The sequence below is a fragment of the Haliotis rubra genome, unplaced genomic scaffold (assembly GCF_003918875.1).
Source record: "Haliotis rubra isolate DU_JTF1 unplaced genomic scaffold, ASM391887v1 Scf460, whole genome shotgun sequence".
Taxonomy (NCBI): domain Eukaryota; kingdom Metazoa; phylum Mollusca; class Gastropoda; order Lepetellida; family Haliotidae; genus Haliotis; species Haliotis rubra.
Genome location: NW_025767147.1, coordinates 355,815 through 376,698, shown reverse-complemented (window position 1 = coordinate 376,698; position 20,884 = coordinate 355,815). Strand labels below are relative to the sequence as shown.

Below are 20,884 nucleotides of genomic sequence, written 5' to 3'. Positions count from 1 at the left end.
ACATTCCCAAAATGAATATTTATGTTATTCCAGGTTGGCAAAAAAAACCATCTATCCAGCCAGTAGTGATGAAATTAGAGCCTCTGGTTTTAACAGGGTCTTACCATAAACATCCATCTTGGTACAGAGACCAATGTCTGGCGCTATAGCAGGAATTGCTTATGGATTGTTCATTGAAAGGCGGTGGAAGATTAATGGCCTCAGCTAGCATGCTGCTCAGACAGGATTAACGGAGATATTTCACATTCTGTCATCTACTGTTTTCTCATCACCTCACCGGTCGAGACAACTTCCCCGGGGACCATCAAAGGTAGACTGACCACTCACGTCAAGTTTGTGTTGACGGCTTACCGTTCTTATTTTAGGCCGGGCCAATTTTACTGTATTTTTTCATAGCTTTTTTACTACTGACAACTCACACCAAGTTTGTGTTGATGGCTTACTATTCTTATTTTAGGCCGGGCCAATTTCAGTGTATTTTTTACATAGTTTTACATCTTATACTACTGACCAATCATGCCATATTTGTTGGACAGATCAAATTGTGTTAACAGCTTACCGTTCCTATTTTAGGCCAGACCAATTTTAGTGTAGTTATTTTACATATTTTATATGCTGTTTACTACGGTTTGTTTGAGATATCAAAAACATTTACAGTTACATAAAACTACATTCACTTTTGAATTTTATATTCAGATAACCCCTTTCATAATAATATTCTAAGATGTGGGTGGAATTGTTTCTGAAATGCTTTATGTTGATCTTAAGTTAATTTGAATAAAAATTAAAAAGATAAAAAATTTACTCATGAAGTAAATATAATTTTACAATTCAAATTTTCTGAATAGTGTGTTCTAAGGGAAACTGTTACATATTTTTTATTTTATCATTAAGTCAGGGTAAAGTAAATAATTTTGTCCAGCATTAACCTATCAACTGTAAATATTTTGCTTTAATCAATCGTAAATTCTAAAAGGCTATCAAACATTTTGTAACGTATCATGTTGTTTCAGGATATGGAAGTTTGAAAACACATGTTTAGATTTTTCATGATAAAAACACACAGGATGCTTGTTGAGTCACGATGCTGTGGGTGGTCCCAGGGTTATCATTTGCTGTGACCAATAAAAACATGACACAAATGCATGTCATTTTACCATAAGTTTTCAGTCTTGCACATTCGATCATTGTCACAACCAGAGACACATCTACTGCCATAATCTCATCAATGCTTTGTTTGTTTGGTGTTTAACGCCACACTCAGCAATATTCCAGCTATATGGCAGCAGTCTGTAAATAATCAAGTCTGGACCAGACAATCCAGTTATCAATACCATGAGCATAATAGAAAGAGGTGAGGTGAAATTGGGTTTAACGTCGTGCTTGAGAATATTTCGCTCATATGACGACGCACGTGCATGCGTGTGTATGCGTATGTGCGGCTGCTTGTACTAGCCCAGACTGAAGCTGGGTTTATAGTGCTAGCTCACTGAGATACCATGCCGCAGTGAAGCATGAATACCCCACTCAGACACATTATACTGACTCCGAGCCAACCAGTCCTTGTTGTACCCATTAATGCCGAGCGCCAGACAGGGACCAACAAGTACCATATTTAAACGTCTTTTGGTATGACGCGGTCGGGGATCGAACCAGCGACCTTCCGCTCTCCGGGCGGACGCTCTAACCACTACACCACGGAGGCGGTCTAAGCGAAAGAGAGCTTTTATGGATGTGAACTTCTTTATTATGAGGAACGCAACATTTCGGAGTATATATTTACTCCTTCATCAGGTGAATGATGATGACATCCCAAAAAACTCTCTAATCCTCATGTGTATCACTTCTAAATGCCATTCAAAGACCGTGAGCCTTGATCTAAGTAGTTCGGATACAATGACATACACGTGTCAACCAAGTCAGCGAGCCTAACCACCTGACCTTGCTTGTAGCATCTTATGACAAGCATGGGTTGCTGAAGACCAATTTTAACCTGGAGACAACAAAAACATTAGTCTCGTTTCAACAAATTCAAAACCAACATCAGGAAAGAAGACCAATCTGTATTTTTCCACTCTTCTCATACTGAAACTGCATTTTGAATGACTAATATTTTTGTAAATATTTTGTATCCATAAAGCAGGAATTAAACAGACTTATCAGCAGTGTTTGTGCATGTCAGTACAACCAGACACCTCATAAAAATATTTGATTCATAATGTCACCCAAAAATTGTCTGTTATCAGGAATGTCAACTTAGATTTATTCCACTGATCAGGACCGTCATTTTGGAATTAGATCAATTCTGAATGAAAAACACCTGAATGAAAAACACCTGAATGATGTTTTGTAAAAGCCAAGAAACCAGTGAAAATTAAACACAGATAAATTGCCCCATTTCCTTAGTTGCAGCCATCTGTCAACATCCCCCCGACAGCCATGATGTATGCAAAATGATAAAGCACACAACGATCGCTGATAAAAGAACGATCTCGGAATACATGTTCCTCGTCATTCGACAAACTGCATTTTCACTTAGATACAAAATATATTTTCCAAATTTCAAACTCAAAAACAACACGCTGACCTGGGAAAAATGCCAGTTCAGAAGGATAAGGATATCAAGGTTGAAATTAAAGTCATGCACTTAAAAAAGACAGAAGTGAACACTACACAACAATATCACTGTGTAAAATTTGAACAGAATACAAGAGCTTGAGTATTAAAGGGTCAAGTTCGCTGTATAGGTATAGCCGCCATGGCAACAGCTAGAGTGTGGAGTCCTGAAGCTGTTTATTACACCATCCTCTGCTTAAACAGTTTAGCATCAGGTGATAAACACATGTGATACATGAAGAAATAGACAGGAAATGGTTTCAAAGGCTTTTCAAGATGGCCGCCGTGGTTGCCATGTTGAAAATGTGACAACTGAGAAAACTCATTGCTGAGACAATCAATGCAAGGTTTCCAAAAATAATTCATAGCTGGCTGGAGAGATCACTGGGATTATTTGGATTTGTTTGTTTGTTTGTTTATTTGTTCGTTTGCTGCTGCAGTCATTGACATTTTAGTCATATAATAGGTGTTCCGTACATAATCAAGGGAGTGATAATGAAACCAGTGATATTTTGGATACAATGACACAAATCAACCAAGTCAGCAAGTCAGAGAAATTGATCCTGTTAGTCCCCACATATGATAAGAATAGTCACCCCTTACCACAAGCAACGTTGGATAGATGAGAGAATGGTTCTACACTGCTTGAAGACACAGTGACTGATGGACTGACTGAGTTTAGTTTTACGCCGCTTTTAGCAATATTCCAGCAATATCACAGCAGGGGCAACCAGAAATGGGCTTCACACATTGTGCCCATGTGGCGAATTGAACCCGGATCTTCGGCTTGACGAGCCAGAGCTTTAACCACTAGGCTACCCCACCGCCCCTGAAGACACAGTGGAGAAATATCATACCAATGGACACCAATATGGGGCTTCAAACATAAGTGAGTGAGTGAGGTTGGTTTTACACTGCTTTTAGCAATATTCCAGCAATATCACAGCCGGGGACAGCAGGAATGGGCTTCACACACTGTACCCATGTGGGGAATCAAACCCGGGTCTTCGGTGTGACAAGTGAACATTGTGACCACTAGGCTATCCCACAACCACCTTCAAACATCAGTATTCAGTATGGCTATAGATTCAGAAAACATTAATTACATACTAGATAACAGATTCAAACACTGACGAAAAAAGGCACAGTCATTCAAACAAAAACATGATAGCATAATCTTCTTGCGCATGTTTGTTCGTGAATATTTGTCAAATTTATTGCTTAGTTTACTTCATTCAGGTGTGTAATACTAAAACGACAAAATTCAGTTTAATCGAAAATATGTTTTTTTACAATCGATAATCATTTTTAATCCTTCTTTCGATCGATTTTCGATTATTTTCGATCATCGGAACACCACTACAATTTGGACACAGTATACCGCAGAGTCATCGTTTTATTTCATTACAGAAAATCTGGCAAAACAACATTTGTGACACATACCATCTTTCAACATGTCTTGTATGATGCAGCCAGAAGGTCTTACAAGCACCCATCCACACTCTAGTCACACCACTCTATACATTTAACCACAGAAGTTGGTCAGTCTGAATTCACAGATACTGAAAGAGACCAGTGAAGGTTCACTGAGTGAGTGAGTGAGCATAACTTTACGCCACTTGTATCAATATTCCAGCTATATCACAGCAGGTGACATCAGAAATGGTCTTCACACATTGTACCCATGTGGGGAGTCGAACCCGGGTCTTCAGCATGACTATTGGGCTACCCCACCCGATGATGAAGTGATCAATAGAGCATAATCTGGGCCAATCAGGGTCAAGCTTCGTCATGCTTCTTAAACAGTGGGATAATCAAGCAAATAGTCATTAGAAGAAACCTTGTAACTGGTATCTAAGTTTTTTCCACATTACCGGTCAGAAGAACATTGAACCAAGGGCCAAAATATAAAACACCTAATACTTCAGCATCAATACACTCTCACTTCAGCACCAATAAACTCGTACCACCTCTAAGAAATATAACCTAATTAAACATCTCACAAAGCATCCTTAGAAACAGAGACAAAGAAAATGAGGAAATAATATGTTTTTCAAAACATTCTAGTAGCATGCAATGAATCCGATCGTGCCACGTAGGAAGAACGAAGTTTAACAAGGAGAAGTCCATTTACCCGTACAGTGTGACGCAACTACTTCCAGCTTGTACCGCGTGTCCGGCGTATTTTCCGCCAGTGCCGGTGAAATGTTGATGAGGTTTCCACGCGTATTGTATAACTTCAGGATGTCGTTTGGACCTGCTTCTGCTGCAGCTCGGAAAGTTTCTGGAATAGAAACACAGACATCAGATAGTGCTGTAACTTTTGTAGCCATGGCAGCCATTTTAAACAAGAGTCATCAGAAGATGACATATCCCCCCGGCCCCCACATATTTGAAAGAACAAATCATCATCTGACAGTTAATTAAAGTCCAGCTTGATGTCTTTTTAGACTAAGTCCAAATTGTTTCCATGGAAATCATGAAAAATATAAATGCCCAAAATGTGTAAATAGCAAAAGGCACCACTTCAAGATTTGACTCATAAATCTGCCAAGTTTTGCTGAAAGATATTACGAAGTTTTCCAGTTGTGCTCCGGAAACGAAACCCACCCCTCCCTTTTGAAACTAAGTCAAAAAGGTTTCCATGGAAACCAGAAAAAATTAAATTGACAAAAACCTGCAAATAGCAAAAGGCACCACTTTAGGTTCTGTTTGATATATCTACCACGTTTTGTTGAAAGATATTGAACGGTTTTCGAGTTGTGCTCCGGAAATGAAACCAATCTCTCTTTTTTGAGACTAAGTCTGAATCGTTTCCATGGAAACCGGGAAAAATAAAAATGCCAAAAATCTGCAAATAGCAAAAGGCACCACTTAAGGATCTGTTTGATATATCTACCAATTTTTGTTGAAAAATATTGAACAGTTTTTGAGTTAAGCTCTGGAAACAAAATGATTATGGACGGACAGACGAGGCGTTGAGGCATCGGCATTACATGCCGAGGGGGATAAAAAGTATCAGTTTGTGTTTTCATGTACTTGTCTGACCATAGGGAGATCCAGATGGGGGGTACAGGGGTGCACACACCCATTTTTGTCCTGAAAGTTTATTAAATGACCATGGAAACTCTCGTGAAAATGAAGTGTGCACCCCCCATTCTCAAAAAGCTGCATCCGCCCCTGCTGAACTAGCACGTTGAGCTGTCACTTTACATGTTAATACAGATACCTCACTCAGGACACGGTATACCAATCAGCCAACCAGAACATTGATGCTAAAACAAGGCAGGGAAACAACAAGTACCTTAACATTTCATATCAAGCAAGACATGACACACTGATATTCAACTCTTGGACAGCTGCCCCGTAAAGAACTGGGTTAGAATTGATCTCCTGCAACCCATGCTTATTATAAGAGGCGACAAACGGAATCGGTGGTCAGGCTCGCTGGCTTGCTTGACACATATCGTATCCAAACTGGGTAGAATGATGCTCATGCTGTTGATCACTGGGTTGTCTGGTCCAGACTCAATTATTTACAGGCCGCTGCCACATAGCTGAAATATTGCCGAGTGAGGCTCACTCACTCACTCTGGACAGCTACTCTTCCCACTACACCATGGTAGCAATATTCACTACTTCAGCGAAACCCAGGAACTGATCGAGTGCTCGAGGCCACAGCAACGCATGCAGTTGAAGACTGAATCTACGTTGTGATATGTCAGGAAAATGACTTAATTGCGACAGACTGCAATGTCTAATTGGGCTAATTGGACCAGACAAATGCTGAGCCATCATGTCTCTAACTATTAATCCATACCAGAGATGCCAGAGACAAAATCGGCCACCTCAAAAATGACGAAGCTGACAGCCGAGGTGAGAGGAAATTGGAATTGACATTCACGTTTAAGACACATCGCATTCTGTATTGTACGAGCTATTACATTGTATTGTAACATACAACATATGTATTGTGGGGTGGGGTGGGGGTGGGGTGCATGTGTGTTGGTTCCAGGGGATATTGATATTGCATGTATTGAAAATAACAACTGCATAAAAGTTAGCCAGGCTTGTTAAAATTAACTTAATTGTAAGATAGATCAAAATGATTCAATCTGCACACTTTAATTTCAAAGTTGATACAGAAACATCAATAGGAATTTCTTGTGACACAAATTAAAAAAATACATATTTTTCTTGGAAAGAATATTATTAGTTCTTTAAATCAATTGCGGAGGTTTGTTTAAATGAGGGAGTGAGTGAGTATGGTTTAACGCCGCTTTTAGCAATATTCCAGCAATATCACGGTGGGGGACACCAGAAATGGGCTTCACACATTGTACCCATGTGGGGAATCGAACCCAGGCCTTCGGTGTGACTTGTTCAAATTGATAAGCTGTAGGAAGATAATGCTGATTCAAATACAACACCTTGATTCAATCATCATAACTTTGTTCACAATGCGTGGCCATATCATATCGCAGAGTACAACATTGCTGTCACTAAATACCATCAGTACCATTATCGGAATTCTTATTATTGGAAATATGCTGCAAATGTTCCATAGTTATAGCTATGAATAATCATAAACACTGTTGACTAATATATAATGGCATCATCTATCTAAATTGTAGACAGTAATGTTCTATTACCCTCAAGACTACTTCCATTAATTACAATCAGGATGCTTTCATGACAACTACTGATAACTTGTGTACCATAACAATCAATAAGCGGCTGATATTATTGGATTCAGAAAAATAGGAATGTCTGAATACCAGAAACAATCAGGGCGGGCCAGTTATAGGATTCTGGCACAACTAAGGGACACAACTCTTCACAGCAAACCACATCAAAGTCCTCCCAGACTGTTGTTGTAATCCTCACCAAGCACCTTTTAAACAAGAGACAAAGAAGAATCTCTCACAGTAAGTGCAGGCTCGGTTGTACCTCACATGTAGCACATTGTTGACACTATAGTTTGTTTGCGGTGAAAACGTACCGATGAATTTCACTCTAAACAAAAAATTAAATCAAATAAAGTGAAATTAAAATTGCGAATCCTCATAATTTTACCTTGCCATATAAAAATTTAAATCTCAGAATTTTATTCAGCTTAGGATAAAAGTTGTTTAACAAACGATCATAGTTTCAAATCGGTATTATTGGTTTGTATTATAAGGGGGTATGGTATGCACATTAAATCAAACCCCAAGAACAAGGAGAGTTGGTCTAAGTTAACACTCATCACGTACTGCACATGCATTTGTTTCACTGTTCCAACTACTACGCTTACCCCCTTGTAATACAAACCAATATAAGCGATTTGAAACATGACGTAGAATAAAAATCTAAGACTTAAATTTTCAATTGGCAAGGTAGAATTATGAGGATTCGCAATCTTAAATTCACTTTATTCGATTTACATTTTTGTTTAAAGTGAAATTCACCTGTACGTTTTCACTGCAAACAGACTATAAAGGCAGAGCTGCTAGAATATCGCTCAACATGAAGCCAAAAATATTTTTGGGAAACATCCTTGAATCTTACTTCTTCCTTTACTACTCGCACAGAGAAAATATGAGCTCTAGCACAAAACACAAAGAGCAATAACTGAAAGACTATCCAGCACAAATAGTATACGATAGCCTGAATGTGATTGTGCTTTGACCTTTGTAAAATGATCACTGCAATAGATGACTGTGATACTCTTCTTGACATTTTGCAGGGAAATAGTATATCCCCTGTCATTCACAGCAAGGACATTTGCAGGTGACATTACATATGAAATGGCTTGTGCTGTGACTCCAATACAAGGCATTAGGTAAGGCAACACTACTTGGCTCTCACAGGAACTGTCTGACACAACATCTCCATACATTATGACAACTGAAGTTACAACGAGGGGAAATATTTCGTGTACGCAGCAATCTACGAAAACATATTATGTCTGTGTAAATGTCAAACTGAGAAGAGTGGTGACAGGCTTGGTTTATTCATGTCTTTGGTCAATGGGAGATGATTGATTGTTTGTTTGTTGTTAAATGCCATACTCTACAATATTCAAACTATTTGACAGCAGTCTGTAATCGACGCTGGATCAGACAATCCAGTGAATGACGTCACGCCATCAATCTACGCGATTTGGATAAGATCATACACAACAACCAGTATCAGTGAGCCTGACCTCCAGAGACTATCCACAACACCATCATAGCGCTATGCCATTCCAGGCCTACTAAAGAAAACTTTCCCACTGTGCAGAAAAACGCAGAAAAGCATTAATCGTGATTCTATCTAAACAGAGCACATGTTACATCGACTTAGATCCACCTTGACTAATACAAGCAAATGTGGGGCCACCAATATCCCTCCTCAGCCGGGGACTTGTGTTGATGTGACATTTAATGGCTAGCTTGTCCGTTGTCAACGAGGGCAATGGAGACGCCATTTACATGACTGAGTTCTGTCTTTTACAGAAACCTTTGCTCATCGCGGGAAGAGGTTCTAGTTTTCCAGAAGCATACGGAAACTACCAAGGCCTTGCGAATGATCACTTTTGAAACAATGTCGCTGATTGCATAACTATATGTGATTGCAAACCAATACGAATCCTGAACACTCGCACCATGAAAGGGCCATATTAGAACAGAGGTTCGTAGGAAGATATGACAAGTAACCTCTGTGGAAGAGAATGAAGAAAATGTAACAGTGGGCATTTACTGAATCAGGAGGCTTGAAACAGCGACTACAGTACTTGAACAAATGCTCATAAAAACGAACACTTAGAGTTGAGTGACTTTCATTGCTTTAGCGGTTTGATAAATAAGCACAAACTCATTTTGACAAAAAAAATGGACATAAATCAAAACCCTTAAAGTACATCGTGCTTAACAAACAAACATGGACATGGATTGCCTCTTCTAGTGACATATACAATTAACAATGGAGCATCATGTCTCGTTAAAAGAATTACACGACTAGTGTTTACATGATTTATTGCGTTCTTTCAGCTTTATCCATAAGCAACTACAGTTTGCTTGTCACAAGGAAATAGGACAACCTTAAATTGAATACCGGCCGCTGGAGACATGCAGGATTTGACCCTGCAAGGGTAGTGTATCCTGTCACATACACTTGTGATAGGCCGCAAATACTTCAATTTATCCACAGAGACAAATATACCCATAGGGCAAAACTATTTTAGGTTTTGTTTTGTTTGGTTGTTGTTTAATGCCGCAGTATTCGAGCTATATGGTGGCGGTCTGTAAATAATCAAGTCTGGACCAGACAATCCAGTGATCAACAGCATGAGCATCAATCTACGCAAATGGGATATGATGACATGTCTCTACTAAGTCAGCGAGTCTGACCACACGATCCTGTTACTCGCCTCTTCCGAAGTCTTATTCTAACCCGGATCCACATGTCATGGAATCCAAATTGCATAGATCGATGCTCATGCAGTTGAGCACTGGATTGTCTGGTCCAGGCTTGATTATTTACAGACCACTGCCATACAACTGAAATATTGCTGAGTGTGGCGTAAAACTAAACTCACTCAACAGATATATGAACATTTCACATTTCCAACAAGATGAAATAATATGAGTACATGGCTTATTGCAATGTCCCTTCATTTATTAAAGGCACAATGTCACGATATTCCAAAAGAGGGACAAGGGGTTCGCTTGATATAAAGTTCAGCCGGTAGAGGGCATGAGAGTAGATTTAATGCAACATTGCCTTAATTCATTCGAACTTTTTAATTTCATATCATAATCTTAATGCAAAATTTTTTTGGGAATAAATTAAATGGTAGCTTCACTGGGGGCTGATAGTTAGTATCAATTAGAGAAAGGCAATATTCATTTTTAGAGAACTGTGGCGTGATAGTATGCCTTTAACATGCGATAATGAATATACAACCATCATGACCATCACATGGTCAACAGCAAATGAGTGACTGAGTGAGTTGGGCTTCACTCACTGTACCCATGTGGGGAATTGAACCAGGGTCTTCAGGGTGAAAAGCGAACGCTTTAACCTCTAGGCTACCCCACTGCCCAAAACCCTAAGTGAAGCAAGTCTACATTTTCCAAGGTTCATCTCCCATCTGACTGCGGCTCATTTTCCTAGAACCCTAGACCTTTGCTGTGATGAGCAAACAGTTTAACTACGAGGCTACACACCGCCCCTCAACAGCCAATGAGATTCACAACTATTGCACTGCTAACATTGCCAAGAGCCAAGACCAAACAGGTCCCACATACACTGGATACACACCTAATCAAGTTATAAATCTGACCACATTGATGCCAGGCAGTGACCTGTAGGTACAGTTACGCTCTGGTCATCACAGCCTGGGGAGGGGTGTGTTATATTATCAATGGCAAACTGTGTCTGTAATAACCTGGGTGAGTGGCTCCAGGCATTCTGACAATATGAGTGGGAAGACTTGGAACTCTGCAGCCAAGAAATGCCAACCAATATGCCTGCTGGGATGCACTGGTTTTCCGTGAGGGAATACCATTTAATTTTCGGACTGACCATTTAATTTTCAGCGGAGGGGGCTATGATTTCTGCTAGACACACAGTCTTTAAATGTCGCTGCTTCAAAACATAACATTTTTTTCTCTGAAGAAAGAATCCAACAGTCGTTTTGTTTTTCCCACAACAGACAATTTTCCAGAACATCTGAAGATCCGTATTCATTTTTTTTTTAAAACAGAGGACAAATTATTTTGTCCTTTAATTTCTGTAACAGATTATTTGACAAAATAAAAACACACCAAACTGTTTAATTTACCAGAGAGGTAGGCTGCAAAAACTCTATATAGCATTTGAGTAAAGTGGTTACTTTCATTACTGTGAAACCTGAAAATAAATTCACCTTTTTAGATCATAAGATTTGCTTGGTTCTTGATGTTTTTCTTTGCACGGCTTTAACTGATATGTTATCTCACCGCCCCCTACACAAAAACAGATTGGATGTAAGAGTGAGTAGGAGTAGGTTTACGCCGGTTTTAGCAATATTCCAGCAATATTACGTTGGGGAACATCAGAAATGGGCTTCACACATTGTACCCATGTTGGGAATCAAACCTGGGTTTTTGGCATGATGAGCAAACGCTTTAACCACTAGGCTACCCCACCATACCCTTGGATGTAACAGAGCCACTTGCATTAAATGAATCAAGGTTCTTTCACTTCTTTTTGTAATATATTTACATTACAGCGAGAGTAAATGGTTTGGTGAGTGAGTGGTTGAGTGAGTGAGTGAGTGAGTGAGTGAGTGAGTGAGTGAGTGAGTGAGTGAGTGAGAGGGCTTCACATTGTACCCATGTGTGATACAAAATCAACACAGGACTTCAGCATAACTAGCGACTACCCTACCCACCGGGCTACCCCGCTGCCCTTTGTACACATTATACTAAATTGGCCAGACTGAATCTGTAAACCAAACATATAACTTTGTGGCCTTGGCAGGCTAATTTCGACTCTAATCACCCACAGACCTATTACCTAGATTAGTAACCAAATGTCCAGCAAGATTCCTCTGATTTATAGCTCAGCATGTCCGCATGGCAACCACTGACGAGATACGTCCATGAGCCTGGCCACTTGGGTCTCCGGCAGATAAGCCATGTTTGATGTACAACCCTCTTATTAATGGAAAACTGATTTTCTCCAGACAAAAACCTGTATTTATAGACTCTCCTGCCCATTCACCTACACAGAATGGTCTCGTTTTCCATCAATGGCGGGAATTGTTTTTTCAGCATGCACGAGGTTTCTGAGAAATTAAACGCTGTCAGTCTTCATTTCAAAGATACTTACAACATTATTATAGACTGTTTAGCAGTCGAATTAGATTGGCTTTCAATCTTAAAAAAACATTTACTGATGTGTTTAAGTAAAACTACTTTGTGCACCCCAACCATGTGAACATGCTTCATTACCTGTCAGTAACATTACGAAATGGGTGAAATATTGCCGATGTGACGTTTAATTTTAACTCTCTCACATGAAATTTAAATATTAGTTTGCTTCATACACAATGTGCACTTTGACTGTATCCAACAATCACATTCTAACAAATTCTAATAAAGCTGAACTGTAGCATTTTTCTAAAATGATTTTTTTTAATTTAAAAAAGAAACTAAAAAATACAGACAAAATTTGAAAAAGAAATACATGCTTTGATACATATCACAAATATGATTCATATTTTGTGATACATATTGTGCACTTTGACTTACTTGCCCTGAAATATACATACCATATATCAAAGCATGCTGAACTGAAGCATTCTAAAGCATTCTAAACTGCCCATGAAAGAAGTGAATAATTTTCTTTAAACAAAATGTACAAATACTTTGAGGTCAAGTGAAATTCAAGTAACTTTTGTTTTAAAAACATGTTCCATCTCTGTTATAAAACTACCTCATTATTTTCTTTCAGCAATTGTTTTGTATTAAATAATAAACAGAATAAGAGATTCTTCTTTAATTGTAGAACTGGGTCCCAATCCACAAAGCGTTCGTAACATTACTACCTACTGGAACTCTATACTTTATTGTAAGCTAACAAATGGCTTAGGTGAGGTGAGGTGATATGGGGTTTAACGTCGTGCTTGAGAATATTTTGCTCATATGACGACGCATGCGTGTGTATGTGTATGTGCGGCTGCTTGTACTTCCCCAGACTGAAGCTGGTTTTATAGTGCTAGCCCACTCAGATACCATGCCACAGTGAAGCATGAATACCCCACTCAGACACATTATACTGACTCCGAGTCGACCAGTCCTTGTTGTACCCATTAATGCCGAGCGCCAGGCAGGGACCAACAAGTACCATATTTTAACTTCTTTTGGTATGACGCGATCGAACAAATGGCATAGTGCTATGAACCTTTTGTGGGTAGGGCCTCACATCATTATTTTGGTTTTTGAACATTTTTGTTTCAGGGTCTGCATGAGTGATATTTTTTAGTTTAACAGACCCAAAACACAACAGGCACAAAACACTTCCTCTTCAAAATCAGATTTTATTACCCAAATTGTCAACGTATGGGTAGTTGCATACTAATCTCGGTACGTCATACGAGTAAGATGTACACGATGTAAGACATGGGTAATAAATAAAATACCACACTCAGTCTCATTACATACGAATTATATCAAAATTGTGACCTTCCTACTACCTTCTTACTACACAGAGGTCTCATTACATACAAATTATAGGAAACAAGTGTCCTTCCTATGGGAAGGACACTCGTTTCGTATAATTCGTATGTAATGAGACCTCGTGTAGTATTCTCTATGTATCATGCATACGATGACAGAATCATTTAGCTGCACTTCAAATTGAAAAACTGTTTAAATAGGAACGTCATCAGGAAGCTCCTTAAATTGCATGATTGTGTCAGCAATAGAGCAGCGCACTTACTGACACCAGCATACATGTAACTACGATCAGTGTTATCAAACCTACTTCCTTTCATCTAGAGCGTCCATTAATGACAGACGGCTGGAGGTCATGCCTCATCCCTATTGCCAAGAATATCTCATTAAATACCCGCTAGTCCTTACTTCACACCAAAAGATCATAAGGAACAGGTATGATAGATATGGCTTATGTATGTTAGGCGAGATTAACTTATTTTCTTGTTCCATGGCAGATCCAGTACTAGAGTGAGTGGGATCACAAGTGAGTGGCTGGTTGAGTTTGAGTGAGTGGTGGTTGAGTGAGGGCAAGAAGGAGTGGTTGAGTGAGTAGATCAATGGTTGAGTGGTTGAATGGTTGAGTGGTTGAATGGTTGAGTTAGTGAGTGAGTGAGTGAGAGAGGGAGGGATGGATGGATGGAGTGGTTGGTTGAGTGAGTGAGTGAGGGATGGAGTGATTGAGTGAGTAGATGAGTAGGTTGAAATGGTTGAATGGTTGAATGGGTGAGTGAGTGTGTGAGTGAGTGAGTGAGTGAGTGAGTGAGTGGGTGAGTGAGTGAGTGAGTGAGTGAGTGAGTGAGTGAGTGAGTGAGAGCATTTTATGCTATTTATACTATTATTCCAGCTGTATCAGGACAGGACAGGACAGCAGACATGTGTACCATTGTGGAGGATTTGAGACCAGGAGTCATCACCAGGCTTAACCTTCCCCTGGACACAGCTCCTCCCTGGGGAAGGTTTGCACAAAGGACAGCTCTTCCCTGGGGAAGGTTTGCACAAAGGACAGCTCTTCCCTATGAACAAATAGCTTTGGCCAAATCTTCCCATGTAAAGGAATAACCCATTCTGATCTTCCCCACCTCTAGCCAGACCTCCATGGTGTTAGTTGTGGCATGGGAAATATTTTAACCACTTGGTTGGTAAGCTGTAATTCTTAAGTAACCCATCAAATATTTTAGGTCTCATTTTATTCAGTGGCTTGTTTAAGGATTTATTCAGTAAAAAAGCATGCTATCTGAATATATTGCAATGTTAATAAGATTTGTCTTATAGTGTAACCCACTGTGTGCAAAACAATAGTATATGATAAAATTGTATTTAGCTGTCATGACTAAAAAACGCAACATTTGTCAGCTTAGGATAAAAAAATATTTCAAAATACAATTACAGGCACAATGAATCTTCTGTACACTATAGGTGAAAAATGAAAACTGCTTACATCTTGCACATGGTTGAAAATGTGCTTATTTCAAATATATTTTTCTTTGTTAAGGATAATGGAGTATTAAAGACAAATTAAATAAATCAAATCTGACCTTTTTCTTTACTTTTTCTGTGCACAGGCACGCACGCACACACACAGACTCTCACACACACATGCACACACACACACACATGCATGCACACACACGTACTAAATGCAAACTGGTTGTGATGCCAAACATATGGAACTATTAGAACAGGTGGGCAGACATTCATTTCAGTGTTAAAAATGCATGGAGATAGGATCATCATTTGTCTTCCTACAGAAATTAAAAACTGCCATGCAATGTGTTTCCCTGACGTAATAGCATCTAAAACCTATTTAACTTTAGAAGTGAGCGATGAGAAAGAAGGGGTTAAGTTGAGCTTCAGCACGACTGTTTAAACTGATAAAACCGTACTTCAGTGTTAGGATGCCACTTTCTCATTTGTATCTGTGGTTAGGTACTCAGAGGTACAGATAAGCTGCGTATCTGCGTAAATTACACAAATAATTATGTGAAAAGTCAAGTCAATTCCTATTAAGTCTATTGCATACAAGTACACTTGAAATTTTGTAAATACTCAATAAATTGGATCTTACATGCGTACATACAAAAATGTCAAATGTTAGCTCGCATACCAGTAAAAATCCCTGTCACCAAACCTCCTAGAATTTACTGGAGGTTACAGAGTATAGTGAGTGAGTGAGTCAGTTTAGTTTTATGGCGCTTTAAGCAATATTCCAGCAATATCACGGCGAGGGACACCAGAAATGAGCTTCACACATTGTACCCATGTGGTACAGAGTATAGATAAAATAACAGGTATATTGAGAGGTTTTATTTCAGCACATGAACTTAACAACTTGCAGTCTTTCTTATCATTCCTCATATTACTGATCAAATATTATAACAAACACGTAAACCGACATTTAAAATTTACTATATTTTTAAAATTAATGGAAAATGGCAAAATACCCAATTAAGTTTGAGTGAGGTGGGTACAATTTATTTGGTTACTCAACGGAAAATTAGGATACCCAATTGAGAACATAATTGCAAGCGAGTACATAACTCAATGACCTACAAAGTTATCTGTGGCTCTGGTACAAAAGAAGGAACACAATCTAACAAGGGTATCTTTCAAGGAAGAACTTTCTGTGCTCTCATCCATGCCCTATTGAGGGGGCATTTTTTTTCACTTTTGAGTGCGTGAGTGAGTGAGTTGCGTTTTATGCCGTTGTTGAGGAGAGGATGTGGAAATATTGGTTTCGATTCATGACACACGAATAGCAGTGTTTAGTTAGATCTCTTTAGTTAGAACTAACATTTGTACATGTGCCTATACATAATTATCATACATACCTGGTCATTTAGGTAGCATACTTTATCTATTTTCGTAATAAAAGAACGTTCCCATCTATTTATTTACAACAATGATTGAGTGAGTGAGTTTAGTTTTACGCCGCACTCAGCAATATTCCAGCAATATGGCGGCGCGGTCTGTAAATAATCGAGTCTTGATCAGACAATCCAGTGATCAACAGCATGAGCATCGATCTGCGTAATTGGGAACCGATGACATGTGTCAACCAAGTCAGCAAGCCTGACCTACCGATCCCGTAAGTCGCCTCTTAAGACAAGCATAGTCGCCTTTTGTGGCAAGCATGGGTTGCAGAAGACCTGTTCTACCCTGGATCTTCATGGGTCTTATTTACAACAAAAGGGAGATAATCAACAATATTATTTCAAAAGAAATAAACGGCTACTTCAAATAAGTAAGTGATATCAAAGTCATTCATATCCTCCTTCCCTAAAAGTGCTCCAACACACAAACATGCACTTACACATGCACACACACACGCACGCGCACCTCTGATTTGGCCACAGAATAACATATAAAAGCTGTATCGATATTCAATTACATGAATAAAATATGAAAATAATTTAATTTGAAATTAATTATCACAATCCTCAGCACAAATCGTTAACAAATACTACTCAATTATCAACTTCCTCTACCATCATACCCTTAGGAATTAATATCTTATGCCAAGAGCTACACCCAAGGAGAAATTACATAAATCACACCACCCTCATCAATCCTCATTAAATCACTACCCGCTATTATAACAAAAACGATACACATCATGCAGACTCAGCCCATCAAACACTATCTTACCTCACGTTATGTTATATTAAGAAATACAGCACACAAACACGAGCCTCGCCAACAGAACGGCAGCGATAGCAGAGATAACATAGCATGGGATAAACGCTGGAGCACACACGGTGATGTTAACACCCTGATTGAACTTCGGGGAGATTTATGATGTAAGATAATGAGGTGCTGGAGTGTTACCCTCAAACTGAACCCATGGTTGTCCAAGGAACACGTCAATAATCTACAGAGCTTATTATAAAGGCCATACAAATTTGAACATGTTCCATAGTCTGTCTCACAGTCCCTGAACCACATTATTTTGCTTACTGCCAGCCTTCCCTGTGAGGCTAAAGCCCTAAATGAGTGAGTGAGTTTTAGTTTTACGCCGCTTTTAACAATATTCCAGCAATATTAGCGGAGGACACCAGAAATGGGCTTCACACATTGTACCCATGTGGGGAATTGAACCCGGGTCTTCAGCGTGAAAAGCGAACGCTTTAACCACTTAAAGGCTACCCCACTGCCCCAAAAAACGCTAAGTGAAGCAAGTCTACATTTTCCCAGGTTCATCTCCCATCTGACTGCGGCTCATTTTCAATTTTTGTTTTTGTAAATGGGTTTATGCGTTACAGTCAACATTATATATATTTAGAGACTAAGCATTAGTCTACCCATTTCAACGCAAGTTCTGCAAAACATTTTGAATGTAACAGTTCAATGCTGTTTTAAACTGAAACGATTCTTACTGAAAAAAGTTTCTTAGTGAAAAAAGTTTAATTTGTTTGTATTTTGCTATATTCTTTATATTTGTAAATCAACATGAACACTTTAACAAAACTCATTATATAAATAAATTCATTTTGATGACTGCAAACTGAAATAATTATTCATAAGCATTTACAAAATAAGCATATTATGTGTTTTTTAAGAAAATATTTGATGATGTTTAGGTGAATCAGCAATTCAGCTATTAAAAAAATGGCCTGGACATTGAACCCAAGCGTTGTTGACAGAGCTATGATTCATGACATCAATCCATTTATATGTCAATATGTACTGTATAGGGTCATGTAAGTATAATGATCACAGTAAACGCTGCCATCTACAGTCTTTAACACAACACACTTTACCATCGACACTTTAAGTCTTTGGACTTTACTGTTTACATGAGACTGACTTACAGGAGTGAGCAGGATTTACAAGAGTGAGTGAGTGAGTGGTTACACCATGTACAGCATTAATCTAACAATATCATGTGTGTCACGTAGTTGTGGCTGGAGGCCAGAGTGAGTGAGTGCGTGAGTGAGTGAGTGAGTGAGTGAGTGAGTGAGTGAGTGAGTGAGTGAGTGAGAGTGAGTGAGTGAGTGAGTGAGTGAGTGAGTGAGTGAGCGGGTTTAGTTTTATGCCGCACTCAGCAATATTCCAGCTATAGAGTGGTGGTCTAAATAATCAAATCTGGACCAGACAATCCACAGATAAACATCATGAGCATCGATTTACGCAATTGGGAATCGATGATGCGTCTATGAAGTCAGCAAGCCTGGCCACCCAATCCCATTAGACGGCATGACAAGCATGGGTTACTGAAGGCACATTCTAACCCGGATCTTCACGGGTATAGAAGGTGCAGAAGATTACCACACAGATAAATATAGCGCTAACAAAGTTGGCAGTGCAGCTTTGGATCCTTCAGGCAAGAAACCCATGATGGTGGTATAAATCCTGGTTCAACCTATTTGTGTTTTTACTAGGGCTGCAATGATTTGGTTCAATTCATCGAAAATCGAATCTCACACCTTAGTTACGATTTTCAATAACCATTATCAGTGTTTCAATTCAATATTTGAATACCTATTTAAATTATTTCCACACAGCAAGAACGTAATTTTGACTCCAACTCGAGCAGTTTCGAACGCTGAAATAAGGCGAAACTTCATTGGTTGACGCCGGACTAATGATAAAATGACATTTGTTGTTAGTAGACATCGCCAAGTTGACGATGGATTTCATGATATAAAAGCCGACTCTGAAAGCTAAATTAAATCTGATGTTTTTATTTGTATGAAGAAATAAAACGAAAATGATCGAATCGAGGGTCCAATATCGACAATCGAATCGAATCGAGGTCTTGGTGAATCGTTGCATCCCTAGTTTTTATATTCATAAGCACCATATTCATATCCGTGAGTTTCATCAAGGTGGTAAACATCAAAGACAGCAGTCAATGTGGGCAATCATATTCAACCTCATGACCAGCGGATCCTTACTATTGCCAAGGGTGATTTTTCTTGTCAGTTGCCAAACTCAAGAGCCACTCAGGCATAATAATTTAAGAAATTAGATCTGTATCAATCCACTTTGAGGATATGATGTGCATCAGGATAGTAGAACTAGACTCCAAAATGATGCATTAAACCTTGAAACATTCAAAGATACGTGATTCCATCAACAAATGGAATAAGTAACATCCCTAATGAAACATTTTTTGTAGATCTGTTGTGCTGATTAGTGACCCCCAAATAATACTGCAATATATTTGAAAACATAAATATGTATTGTGATATACTGGGAGATATTGTCATCTATTCAGAACAATGTGGCACCAAAACTACGAGTTTCCTCTCTAATTTGAACAGACATCAAATACATCATCGCCAGTCACCACCATTTTGTAGTCATGGATACAAGGCGTAACAGCAGAGTGAGAACACAATCTCCTCAATGTTTCTGCTGTCTTGTCAACAAATAGCGGAAAACCTCATTTGTGAACGAATTTCTATAGAAATTTCAGGTTAAACTATACATATAATCACAAAACAGATCACACTAAGTGAGGTGAGGTGAAATTGGGTTTAACGTCGCGCTGGAGAATATTTCTCTCATATGACAACGTGCATGCGCGTGTATGTGTATGTGCGGCTGCTTGTACTAGCCCAGACTGAAGATGGTTTTATCGTGCTAGCCCACTCAGATACCATGCCACAGTGAAGTATGAATACCCCACTCAGACACATTATACTGACTCCGAGCCGACCAGTCCTTGTTGTACCCATTAATGCCAAGCGCCAGGCAGGACCAACAAGTACCATATTTTAACTTCTTTTGGTATGACGCGGTCGGGGATCGAACCCGCGACCTTCCGCTTCCAGGCGGACGCTCTAACCACTACACCACGGGGGCGGTCTAAGTGTACCCACTACCAGAACAAAGAGAAGGTTATGCAACACATATTGTTTAAAAATGTATTGGACTATTCAATACCGGTAATACCCTACACACATCTTGGGCAGACAGGTAATCTTAATGTTTATAAAATTTATGTTCATATGATTAAGTATCTGATTCTGATACATACTTGTACCATTTTGTATCAATATGTGACCTCACAAATAATATTCCTATCATAAATGCCA

The 20,884-nt window shown here is 39.0% G+C and overlaps 1 protein-coding gene across 3 annotated transcripts in view; it reads right to left on the bottom strand.

Annotated features, from left to right (window-relative positions):
- Positions 1-20,884, bottom strand: part of LOC124290289 (high affinity cGMP-specific 3',5'-cyclic phosphodiesterase 9A-like) — a 109,494-nt gene that overhangs the window by 37,081 nt on the left and 51,529 nt on the right. For all 3 annotated transcript variants that reach the window (XM_046727003.1, XM_046727001.1, XM_046727002.1), the window contains exon 2: positions 4,751-4,900. Coding sequence is in view for 2 of the 3 variants with exons in the window: in XM_046727001.1 (XP_046582957.1) it covers positions 4,751-4,900 (150 nt within the window). In the remaining variant the exon portion in view is untranslated. The remainder of the gene's footprint in view (positions 1-4,750; positions 4,901-20,884) is intronic.